Source organism: Phascolarctos cinereus, unplaced genomic scaffold (assembly GCF_003287225.1).
Source record: "Phascolarctos cinereus isolate Bilbo 61053 unplaced genomic scaffold, phaCin_HiC Scaffold_8;HRSCAF=390, whole genome shotgun sequence".
Lineage (NCBI taxonomy): Eukaryota > Metazoa > Chordata > Mammalia > Diprotodontia > Phascolarctidae > Phascolarctos > Phascolarctos cinereus.
In genome coordinates, this window is record NW_027556291.1 from 40,471,451 (window position 1) to 40,483,644 (window position 12,194).

Here is a 12,194-nt window from a genome sequence, read left to right on the forward strand (position 1 = left end):
GAAAACTGAGGCCAACAGAAGGGAAATGACTTGCCCAGGGTCACATAGCTAGTAAGTGACTGAACCTGGATTTGAACCCAGGGCTTCCTGCCTCCTAGTCCAGCACCTTCTCCACTGTAATTGTGGCGCTTCTCCATTTAATAGCGAGGTGATCATGGGTGAGTTTTTCCTCCTCTGTAAACACAGCGGGACTAATCAGGCCCCATCAGTGGAATTGGCGTGACTGTCAAATGAATTCATCTCCCTGAGTACTATGGGTAGGAATCCTGTTTGTAGCTATCTCATCATTATGGCTGTGATGGGATCCAAGCAGGACACAGGCAAATGAGACCACCCATCACCACCACCACCACCAATCCTGAACCTAGGTAACAGGAGGATTTCCAGTACTTTCTCCATACCATGACTTCCAAAGGAGAAAATGCATGAGTTAGGGTTTCTCACCCTCTTTGGGGGTGGGGACTCAGAAGTGAGGAGATGACAGGAGGGCAGTGAACAGGAAGGAGAGGGAGGAAAAGCTGTGATCCTCAGCCCTGCCTGCTATTCATGCAGTAGGTGAACTTCTTTGTGCAGGCCTCTAGGTGGAATGAGAATACCAAAAATGGCTGTGAAAACCTGGATGGTTGAGTCCTCCCTCTGCCTCGAGAAGCCTCTGAGCCTGCGATTTCGAGTAGCCTTTGGTTTTTCTAACCCTGATGAAGTTAAGTCAAGCCCAGCACTGTACTAAGCCCTGCTGGGGAGGCAAAGAAAGGTCCAAATCAAGTATTCATGAAGTACCTACTATGTGCCAGGCACTGAGGATACAAAGAAAGGCAAAAGACTGCCTCCCCGCTGTCAAGGTGCTCCCAGGCTGACGGGGGTCGGGGATGGTGGGAGGGGGGAGGGAAGATGACATACCAACAGTTGTGTGTAAGCAAATGGAAGATAGTCAAAGAAGGAAGGCCCTGGCAGTGCGACGGCTCGGGAAAGGCTGCCTGGAGAAGGTGGAATTGTAGCAAGGACTTGAAGGAAGCCGGGGAAGTCAGGAGGTGGCAATTAGGAAGGAGAGTAGACGAGGTGAGGAGTGAGAAGGCCTGGGAGTGGTTTGTGTAGGAAACAGTATGGAGGCAGTGTCCCTAGGTCACAGAATACACACGGAAGGGAGTAAGGCGTGAAAGACCATAGGAGTAGGAAGGGGCCTAGTTATGAAGGGCCTTAAAAAGCCAACAGGATTTTGTGTTTGTTCTAGGAGGTGCTAGGGAGCCCCTGGAGTTTATGGAGTCGGGGAGTGATATGGTCAGATGAGATGGAACTTGGCTCAAATAGGTAAATGCACACATGACACTGGGCAAATCATTTAATCCTTTCTGTGCCTCAGTTTCCTCATACACAAAATGGGGCCAAAGTCCCTTCCAGCTCCAAACCCACCCGAAGGTTGTGAGAAGGGTCAAATGAAAGAATATAGCTAGAACAACAAATGTCCATAAAGGGCAGTTGGCTACACAGGTCTGTGGGTGGAGACAGTTCTCTGCTTCAGGTGCCCTGGCTCTCCAGGCAGCGGGCCAGCCTGTAAGCCAGCCGTCCTGGCTGCCATCACTGGGATTCTTTTTGCCTTCCCATTTGGTGCTGCTTCTGCAAACATGGAGCTTCGGTCTGCTCTCTCATAGCATTCTCCTTTGACGGTGCAGGGGCTTGGTGTTGGGAAAGGCCTCATATAAAGAGTGGATGACACTTAAGTTGAGCCCTGAATGGAGGTGAGGCTCCTCCAAGGCAAAGGTGAGCCCAGAAAGAGGAGGCAGGAGATAGGGCTGATTTGGCTGGAAAGTACTTTGTGAGGGGTAGAAATGTCATTGTGATGTTAACTAGCATTTACATAACACTTGAAGGGTTGCAAACCATTTTACAGATGAGGAAACTGAGGCAGACAGAGGCAAAGTGACTTGCCCAGGGTCACACAGCTAAGGGTCTGAGGCAGGATTTGATCTTAAGTCTTCCTGACTCCAAGTCCAGCACCTTGACCACCTAGCTGATATGAAACCAATCAGGAAAGGTCAGTTGAAACTAGATTGTGGGGGGGTTTCAATGCCAATCATAGTTGGTATTGTCTCATAGACGTAATTGGGAACTCCATGGCCTGAGCTGTGCTTTGCAGATGTTAGTTTGACAGTTTGGAGGATGAATGGATTGGAAAGGGGAGAGGATGGAGGGAGGGAGGCCAATTAGGAGGCTATTGCAGTAGTCCAGGGGAGAGGCGATGAGGACCATGAGCTAGGGAAGTGGCTCTGCCAGTGAAGAGGAAGAGATGACAAGTGAGATGTGGAGGCCGAATTGATAAGACTTGGCCAACTGATTGAATATGGAATATGAGGGTTGGAGAAGAGTCATGGATGACTGTTGTTTGGAACCTGAGTGACAGAAAGGATAGAGGTGAAGGGGAGCTGTGTGACCGCAGGCAAGTTACTTGACCTCTGTTTGCCTCAGTTTTCTTTGCCTGTAAAATAGGGTTGTTGTGAGGATCAAATGAGAGAATGGATTGGTAAAGTGCTGGCGCATAGTAGGTGCTTCTTCAATCCTTTCCCACTTGCCAGACTGGCAAGCACTTGTGGAGCACTTGGGGTCTGGCTCTTTCTAGGGGCAAACAGCAGCATGGCCCTGGTAACGTTCCCTTGGCTCATGAAGTGAAGAGTGCTTCTGTTTCTCCCCAGTGACAGTCTGGAAAAGTTTATGGAGAGTCAGGGAGCAGCCAATCCGGGGATTCTCCTATTGACAACAAACCTCAGCAAGCCCTTCATGCGACTGGAAAAATATGTGTCTCTTCTCCAAGAGCTGGAGCGCCACATGGAGGTAAGATGTGGATGGCGGCCCGAGTGGGCTGTGTGGAGGGCGCTGGCCTTGGGTCTCCTGCCGGCCCTGCTCCATCGCTCCCAGCTGGCCTCGTCCCCAGGTTACCCAGTTTGTCCTCTACATGAGGAAACCGAACCAGATGTAGCAGCAGCCCCAGATTGGGACTCTCAGCAGGGCCTTTCTCCCCACTTGTCCTGCCCCGTCTGTGGTGGCGCAAGGCAGCTTGATGAGACCAGGCTTGGAGCTAACTGCTGTGCTGCTGCCTTTGGGGCCCTGCAGCCAGGTAGCTTGGGGACTCCCAGAGGAGCTCTATTCTTCTTATTCTTGTTTATTATTTTGACAACTCAATTCAGGCTCTGAGTGTAGTCTCTTAACATTCGAGGTCACAGTAAACATTTCAGGTGCTTCCCAGGGAAGTCAAAACTCAGAAATGGATTCAGAGTTGATTTCTTCACCTGTTGATATACAAACATATGACCATTGACACACAGTCACCTTTTTTCTCCCACTTTAGCAATTTTTATTGATCTCTTTCATTCTTCTGTCTCCTTTATTTCCAAATAGATCCCTTTCCCTCTGCTTTCCAGCCTTCTTCATAAAGGATAAAAAAAAAATTGAAACAAAGGGCTTCAGCAAAACTAGTCAACACATCGACTAAGTCTGACAGTATATACAGTGCTCCGTACCCATAGTGCCCCACCTCTGAAAAGAAGGAAGGGCCCACCTTTACATTTGGAGTCTCTATTTTACCCAGGATAATTGTACTATAGCTACAGCAACCTCATTTGAATAATCAGGACTTGGGCTGAGGCCTTAAATGGGTAACTCGCCCTTGACACTTCTTGGAAATATTTCAGCCAGTAAGCATTTCATGAACACCTACTGTGTGCCTAGTCCTGTGCTATCATGTCTATATATTCTGTGGCTGTAGGTGGGGGAAGAGGGCCCAGTTGAGGAGGTTGCATTTACCCTAGTTGCTCTTCCTGTTGTCTGGGGAAAGGGTTTGAGGTTTTAAAAAGGCTCGGTTAACTTTAAAGAAAGAGGCTGTGTACTTCTTTGCTAGCCCCGCCGTGTGCAAAACCACATTCTCAGGGTACAGGACCTGCCTGAACCCAGGAGGCAGTGGGGGAGCTGCTGAGCGAAGGCTGCCAGAGTGGGGCTTCCGTTGGGGCTCAGTGAGGAGCTGACCTCTGGCTGCCTTTCCAGCAACTGAACTGTCTGAGACTTGCCCATCGCCAGTTATGAAAAGTCCATTTCTGCTGCTGTTTAACATTGTGCATGCTCAAGAATGAATGGCCCAGGCTAAGAAAACAAAAGAAGGCAAAACCCCCCCCCAAAGACCAACCCTTTCTCTGCTTGAACCCCCTCCTTGACTTTCCCCTTCACTAAAGCCCTCTCTGCCTCCATTTGGTACCTGGCTCCTCCCAGCATCAGATAACTCATCTCTAACTGGGTCTGGCTTTCCGACTTTCTTGACAGGGCAGCTAAGCTAAATGGCGAATCAGAACATAAAAGTGACAGCATCGAATCCCGACTTCTGCTGTCTTATCCACCCTATTAAATTTGAAAAGTAACAACTTGAATCTAGAAGAAGTCTGGTCTCTTTCTCCCCACTCCGTTGTAAGAACGTTAAAAAAAAAAACCAAACCAAACAGCAGTAGCAGCTGGGAGAACCCTCAAACTAGCAGAGTACGTCCCTCAGATAAAGCTACTTCAGGTTCAGAGTATACTGTGGATTTGTGGCCACTCAGAGCCATAGCTCAGGAACCTCCACAATTTGTTTACCGTTACTAGTCAGGCGGGGCACTACAATTAGTTCAAAGCAAAGGCATTTAATGCAAAAGAATATGTATTTTTAAAAATATAGCACAAAACTTAAGCCCAGAGGGAATGCCTTTATCTTTCCGTTTCTAAAGCAGATGACTGCATTTATTATGCTCATGTGACCCAGTAAAGCCTTTTTGGGCTCTGAGCTTCCTTATGTATCTGTCCTGGATCATAGCCATAGTATTCTGTCACCAAAGGATGGCCCAGAGGAGAGTGTTTCAAGTTGCCCTTTGGTGACATTGACTTCCAGAACTTAGAGAGGTAACTCAAATATCACTGTCTTCCTTTTGTAACTGGCGATAGATCCATCATCTGGGACTTGATCTAAACCTGTTTGGAATCTATTCATATTTTCCGCTTTGATGACTTACTTGGGGTTATAATTTCCATGAGATTCTAGGGCCTTGTTTCAGAAGTAATCTTTGGAAGGAAACATTGAAAATTTCCAAGTTGGGTTTAGGTTGGGTCTTATAGCATCAGTATACAAACAGTTTTGAAAAGCAGATTTGGCTGACCGCTATAACTCCCAAACCGTACCCCAAATTCCCTCACTCCTGGCACTCTGGCCTAATGATACCTCCCTTTGAAAGAATTCTTCTTCTTTCTCCTCTTCTTCCTCCTCCCTCTCTTCTTCTTTCTCCTCCTCCTCCTCTTCTTCTTTCTGGACCCGTGATATCATTGACATCATCTTATGATGTGGAGATTACTACTGATACAGATTAGAGGTGTAGTGTTTGTATTGCAATAGTTCTAGAGAATGGCCTGGGAATCCTGAGAAACAAAGCAACTTGTCACACAGAATTCTTATAGGGATCTAAATGAAAATGACGAAAGGGGAAACGGGGACTTCTCGGTGACAGAATCTGTGATGTGAAACCAGCTGCCCAATGCTTCTTGTAGTGGAAGAGAATGGGGTGGTTCAAAAATTAAGGAGTTTCTCTCTTTTCCTAGGAGTCTCATCTGGACCACCAGGATGTTCTGAAAGCTATTGGGTCATTCAAGGCGCTGGCGGTAGGTCATGGTCCCCATTTCTGTGCTGCGTCCCTAAAACCAGTGACTCAAAGCTGACACTTTTTTCCAAATGCAAAGGTCTCAAGAGTGGAAACAGTGGGCTTAGGGGCAGTACCACCGGGTTCGGGTTTCATTTAACTTTTGTCTTCTCCATATTCCAAAAAATTGTGCTTACCTATCAAAGCTTGCAAACCTTAGTGTATGAAGTCAATGCATTTTCAATATCTGCCACATAAAGCACCAGTGTGTAGGTGGGGGATTTCCTTTTGTGTCTATCTCTACCCCAGTATAGACCACCTTGTATTTTGTGCAACTCATGAGTCACCGAAATGAGCCCGCCATGATTGTCGGAGCCAACTACCAAGAGGTAAGAAAGTGGAAGTTCATTCATAGCAAAGGAAGTAAAAATCCCTCCTAATATCACGAAAGAAAAAAGTGCTTCATGAAGCTTTGGACCTGCCCTTCCAAGGACACCTGCAGTCTCACATCTTTGAGGGTGGTCATCGTCTTTTTCATCTCCTTATGCTCAAGTCACCATTTCCCTGAAATCGACAAGGAAAAAATAAAAGAGGATTCTGCGGGAATGGTCACAGGGAGCTTAGGTAACTAGACTCTGGAGCTCTCTCAGCTTTAAGGAACCTTTCCTTCTTTTGTCCTCTGGGTGCTTTGTGATATAGCATCATCTCTGCTGGTTTCCCTCCCTTTTTTCTTGGCAAGGGAATATTGGCAAGTGATTTACTAATCACCATTGACTTCAAGACCAGGGTACTCCCTTGCTCAGTGTCTACAGTGCATAGCTTGGCCTGCTTAGCTTTGCTACCTCCCTTATCTTATTTTATGCCTTTACCATATTCCCTAGGGTTCAGATTATAGTTCTTTATTGGCCAGCTATGTTGAATTCTGATCTTTCCGCAAAGGGTGTTGGTCAAAATTATAGGAGGCTCAGGACTGGCTTTGTGATTTCTTCATTACGACGAGGAAGCTCCTTCTACCAGTGGACACCGGTGCCTTCGCTGTGAATGAGGGTCTTTGAGAATTGCCCAGATCACTGAGACTTTAGGTGACTTACCCAGGGGTCCCCAGCCAGTTGGGTTCAGAGAAGTTACTGGCTCCAAGGCTGACTTTCCATCTGTGATACCATCCAATAGCCATTAGAGAGTTCCAGAGCATTTCACACATGTCATCATAGAAATGGAAAGAGTACTGGAACTGCAGTTAGAGGGCCTGGGTATGAATCCTGCTTCTCCTTCTTGTTGCCTCTGTGACATTGGGCAAGTTACGGTTTTTTGTTTTGTTTTTGCCTTTCATTGGTATCTCCACCACTTAGCCCAGGGTCTGGCGAACAGTAAGTGCTTAAGAAATGTTTGTTGACCAAATGACTTCCCTTTCTTGGCTTTAGTTTCCTCCTCTGTAAAATGAAGGGGTTTGGTTAGACTAGACGGTCCTTAAGGTCTCTTCCTGCTCTAAATCTGGTATGTTGCAGTTCGTGTGAAGTAGGTCCGCTATTCCTCATTTCATGGAGGTGCAAACTGAGACCCAGACAGGGGAAGTACTTTATGCAGTGACACAGAGTCACAAACTTGACATTGAAAAAGACCATCTTGTCTAACCTGTGGGTGAACAAGAATCGCCTGACAACATACCTGACCTTTGCCAGAAGACCTCACTACCTCCCAGGGTGGCCCAGGCCACTTTGGGGCAGCTTTTACTGTTGGGAAGGTTTTTTTTTTTTCTGGCATCAAATGAAATTTACCTTTTTTGAACTCCCATGCATTCTTTTTAGTTCTGTCCTTCAGGGCTAGGCCGAACAAGCCTTTCCTTTTACCATGTGTGACCCCTTCTAGTACTTGACTACAACTCTCATGGCCTTCTTAAGTCATCTCCTCTCCAGCTCCTTTGACTGATCCTCATATGACTTGATGTCAAGGCCTTTTTCACTGTTACCCCACCCTCCCCCCAGTCTCTGTCCACTGGACATCTCCATATGCTTCCTAAAGTATGGTACCTAGAATTAAGTACCGTGTTCCTTCCAGATGTGATCTGACCAGGGCAAAGTACGGCACCTACTGTCAGGTCTGGGTCCTTAGTTTGGGGTGCCATACCTCTCTCTTTTTAAAAAATTTTTTTTTTGCCATGCCTCTCTTAATGCACACTAACATTGCATTTGCTTTTTTAGCTGACATTCTTAGCTTATTATTGATCCATATTGATCCTGTAGTCCATTGAAACCACCAGATCTTTTTCAGTTAGACTGCCTGCTAGCCATGCTTCCCAGATCTTAGTTTCATGAAGTTGTTTTCATTTTTTTACTTAAATGTAAAACATTAATTACTTATTCTTATTAAATTTAATCTTATTAGATTTCAACCCATTGTTCAAGCCTGTGAGAATCTTTGCACCAATCTGTCTTTCTGTCTCTCTATATTTATCTACCTACTGACCTATCTCCCTCTCTACCTCCCTGCTGACTTCCCTTTCTCTCCTCTCTCTCTCTCTCTCTCTCTCTCTCTCTCTCTCTCTCTCTCTCTCTCTCTCTCTCTCTCCTCTCTCCTCTCTCTCCTCTCTCTCTCTCTCTCTATCTCTCTCTCCTCTCCTTCCCCCCTCCCTCCTTCCTTCCTTCCCTCCCCCGCCTTGTCTATCATGCCTAGGTCTGTGTTGCTTGCAATTCAAGAATGCCATCTGTTCTTTTATCCAAGGCATTGATTAAAATGCTCAGCAGACCAGAACCACATCCGGATCTCTGGGGCACTCTACTGGAGGCCTTATTCTAAGTTGACATTGAACCATTCAAGACTATTCTTTGGGCCCAGCCATTTGACCAGTTCTGATTCTGGCAGATTACACAATTGTCTAGCACACATCTCTCTGTCTTTTCCAGAAGAGTAGTTTGAGAGACTTTATCAGTTGCTTTGCTAAAAATCCAGGCACATTATGTCTATAGCATCTCCCTGATCTACCAGACTGGTAGTCCTGTCAAAAAAACAGAAAGCAGAGAGGTCCCTGTGCCTGGCCTCTTATTGATGAAGCTCAGCTGGCCCTCTGTGACCCTTTAATGACACATTCTAGGGTTTTGCCAGGTGTCACAGTGAGATGCACTGGCCTAGGGTTTGTAGATTGCTCTCCACCCTTTTTGAAAAAGAGGGAAGCAGACATTTGCCCTTTGCCAGTCCTGTAGCACCTCTCCTATCATCTCCCGTCTTTCAGTGATCACTTATGGGGGCACAGCCACCATTACTTTCAGGACCTGATGTTGTTGTCCATCTGGGCCTTAGCTAAGCGCTCACTTACCATCTTATTCCCTATGCCATGTATCACCTCCTTATTTCCTCCTCCCCTCCTTGCTCTTTTCAGCCCAAAGTAAGAATTGGGCAGCTTTACCTTCCCAGTAATCTGTCATTACTGATTATCCTCCCAACCACTTTGAACAGAGGTCCTGTCCCTTCCCGGATCTTCCTCTTTTAGCTGGTATAGCACTAAAAAAAAAAGAGAACAAACCGACCTAATCCTTATTTGTTCCCCCTTAGCATGCATCCCTTGCCAGCCTCAGCTCGTTGTGAGCCTTATCAATCCTGGCGCTCTCCTGTGCTGTGTTGTCCACTGATCTTCCTCTGCCTGTCCTGGCTTTCAGCTTTTCTTCACGTCTTCTTCACATCTAAGTTGGGTGATGAGTTTCCTGTTTATCCCTATTGGTCCTTTGAGTCTTTTTCTTCCTCATCAGAATTGTTTCTTTTTGTGTCTTTATAACTTCATTCTTGAGAAATTCCCATCACCCTCAGGCTGACTTCCTCTGTAGAACTTTAATCCATGGAATCCTGCTTTGAAACCTGCTTTCCCCAAACACAGAGCGCACATCAGTCTCTGGCCAACCTTCCTGTCCTTTTCTTTTATAAATTCTATGATAGAATGATCACTTCCCCCTACAAATTTCTAGTACAGTTCCTCCTTGTTGATGAGAGTCAGATCCAGAATAGATGTTCCCCTTTTTTGCTTCCTCTGTCTTTTGAAGAATGAAATCGTCATTAAGGCAAGTCAAGAAATTATTAGTTGTTCCATTTTCAGTAGAGAGAGCTCCAGTGGGTGTCTATATGATTGAAGTCCTATCATAATCCTGGCTTTGTGGCAGACTAAGAATGTGTTTCCTTAATACCTTATCCATGTCTTCTTTCTGTCCAGGTGGTCTGTAGTGTACTCCAAATGACAGTGGTGCTTTGCTTTATGCCTCTGTTCATCTTTACCCAAATGCTCTCTACCATGCTTTTCAAGTCTAGTTCCTAGAATTTTTTTGACACTACATATAAAATTGTACTCCCCCTGTCTTTGTGTGTCTTTATCCTTTTGAATACATTCTATCCTTTTGGATCCCTATTCCACTTGTCAAGGCCTCTCCCAGAAAGTCCTAGTGACTTCAGTGAGGTCACATTTGCCTCCCTGCAGTAGGATCTCTAGTCCACCTTGCTCATTACTCATTCCTTGGGCATTTGTGTCTAGCTGTCTGAAGCCATGGTTCTTGCTGCTCCCATCTCCTTTGGATTTGTCTCCTTTGAATTTTTGACCATCTCCACTGCTATTCTTCCCACATTGTAGCTTCTTCCTATGGTATAGAGCAGTGTTTCTCAACTGTGCTGCAGGGAACCTTGAAGCACCTCAAGTTTATTTTTCAAAACGAACCTTGTATTGTCTATTAAGAGGCATTAACAAGCATCATTTTAGAGAGTTTTACTGCAAGAGTTCTGCCAAAATTTTGTTTAAATCGAAGGGTTCTGCCACTGTAAAAGTTTGAGAATCAATGGAATTGAAATTGATGGAAAGAAATCGTTTTCTCCTGCCCTCTTCCGTTTAGTATAAAGTTCATTTGATTAGATTTGTAAGACTTTGGGCAAATGCTTTCTTACCTGCTCTTGCCAAGTGTATCCCATCCCTGGCCGTGGGCCTCACATTTCTGTATTTTGAGCCTTGGTCTAGAGATCCAAAGTTTACTCTCACTTTCCATCTTCTTAACCAGCTGTTCACTTACCAAGCCTTCATTTCTCTTCTGAAACCTTTGCCCTTGATGGGCAGCAATGATGACAACACCACCTGTGTCTCTGAGCTCTTCAGTTTCTTGCTCGTGACTTCATAATCTTTGACAATAATTCCTAGGCTCCATTTGGCCATATCCTTTGTGCCTACCTAAATCGCCGAAACTAGGGAGTTGTCATCCATTTTGATAGATCTTGGAAGGTTTTCTGTCACATCCCGGAGGACAGTAGAGCTCTCTGTTATTGTCACCTTGACATATAACCGCCTCCTTCTGCCCTCAGGTGGAGTCACCAGTCACCACAACTCTTCTTTCTCTGAGCCATAGTAGATGAGATCCAGCCATATCCTCATTCCTTGGGAGGTGAGGAAGCGCTTCCTCATTAGACGGTCCAGCTCCTTTCTCTATAGAAAGAGCCTCCCTTCTGTTACTTACTCCAAGTATTTAGTGGTCCTGCTTCTTCCATTTCTCTACTCTGTTCCATTTTAGCCACACAGCTAGGAAGTGAGATAGACAGCATTCAAAATAAGTTTACCCGACTCTAAGGCTAAGGAACTTTCGGCTATATCCTTTGCCTCATACAGTTTGAGAAGAGATGTGATGGTTTCATCGAAGAAGACAGCAAAGGTTTTAGGGAAAGCATGAAATGAAAACAATTCACCTCATTTAGAACATAGCTCATGTATGCACTTACTATGAGAGGGATGCCATTGAATTGTTCTCCAATGTTAAGATTTAATAGAATTTTGACACTTGTATAGCTGTAAAACATAGTTGGCAAACTGGGAGTTGTAGCCTTCTTGCTTTGTCATCATGGAACTGGTTTATCCCAAACTCTCAGAGTTGGAAGAAATCTCAGAAGTCAGCAGGTATCTGAACAGTAGTCCCTTTCACATCATACCTGATAGTTTCCCAACCTTTGCCTCAAAATTGCCAGTGAAGGGGGAACTCACCACCTCTCAGTCAGCCTGCTCCACTTTGGGACAGCTGGAATCTTTAGGAAGTTATCCCTTACATTAAGTCTAAATCTGTTTCTCTTTATGTGGGCAACTTTATACGTCTATCCATTGTCTTTTAACTCTGGCCTGTAATCTGAAAAAGGTCCTTTTTCTCATCCTTAACATTTCTTGCCAGCCCTAGCTCGTTCTGAATTACAAGTAATTTTCTTCATCTTCTCCTAAGACAATTTATTGCATTATTTAGAGAGACCTATTGCTGGCCTAATTAAAGTATAAGCCATAAAACGTATGTTTTCATTACGAAATTGATTTGAATGGTGATGACATAAAGACTGGGATTTTCTTTTCAGTCTTTGGGTTATTTTCATCTTATTGTCTGTTTTCTGTCATTTTCGAGAAGCTACTTGGGGACTGAGCAAAACTGAGATTTTAGCCAAGTAGTTGGTAAAGTCATTCATGACAGTCTTGTGGAAAATCTGGAGAAACGTGGGCTAGAGAGATATGGTTAGAGGGATCTGGTTACATGGCAGAGTGGAAGGAGGTCTCCAGTGGAGTGA

The 12,194-nt window shown here is 45.2% G+C and overlaps 1 protein-coding gene across 2 annotated transcripts in view; it reads left to right on the plus strand.

Moving 5' to 3' along the window:
* ARHGEF6 (Rac/Cdc42 guanine nucleotide exchange factor 6) overlaps positions 1 to 12,194 on the plus strand; it is a 118,321-nt gene that overhangs the window by 81,050 nt on the left and 25,077 nt on the right. For both annotated transcript variants that reach the window (XM_020971753.2, XM_020971752.2), the window contains exons 10-11: positions 2,685 to 2,823; positions 5,602 to 5,661. In XM_020971753.2, the coding sequence (XP_020827412.1) occupies positions 2,685 to 2,823; positions 5,602 to 5,661 (199 nt within the window). The remainder of the gene's footprint in view (positions 1 to 2,684; positions 2,824 to 5,601; positions 5,662 to 12,194) is intronic.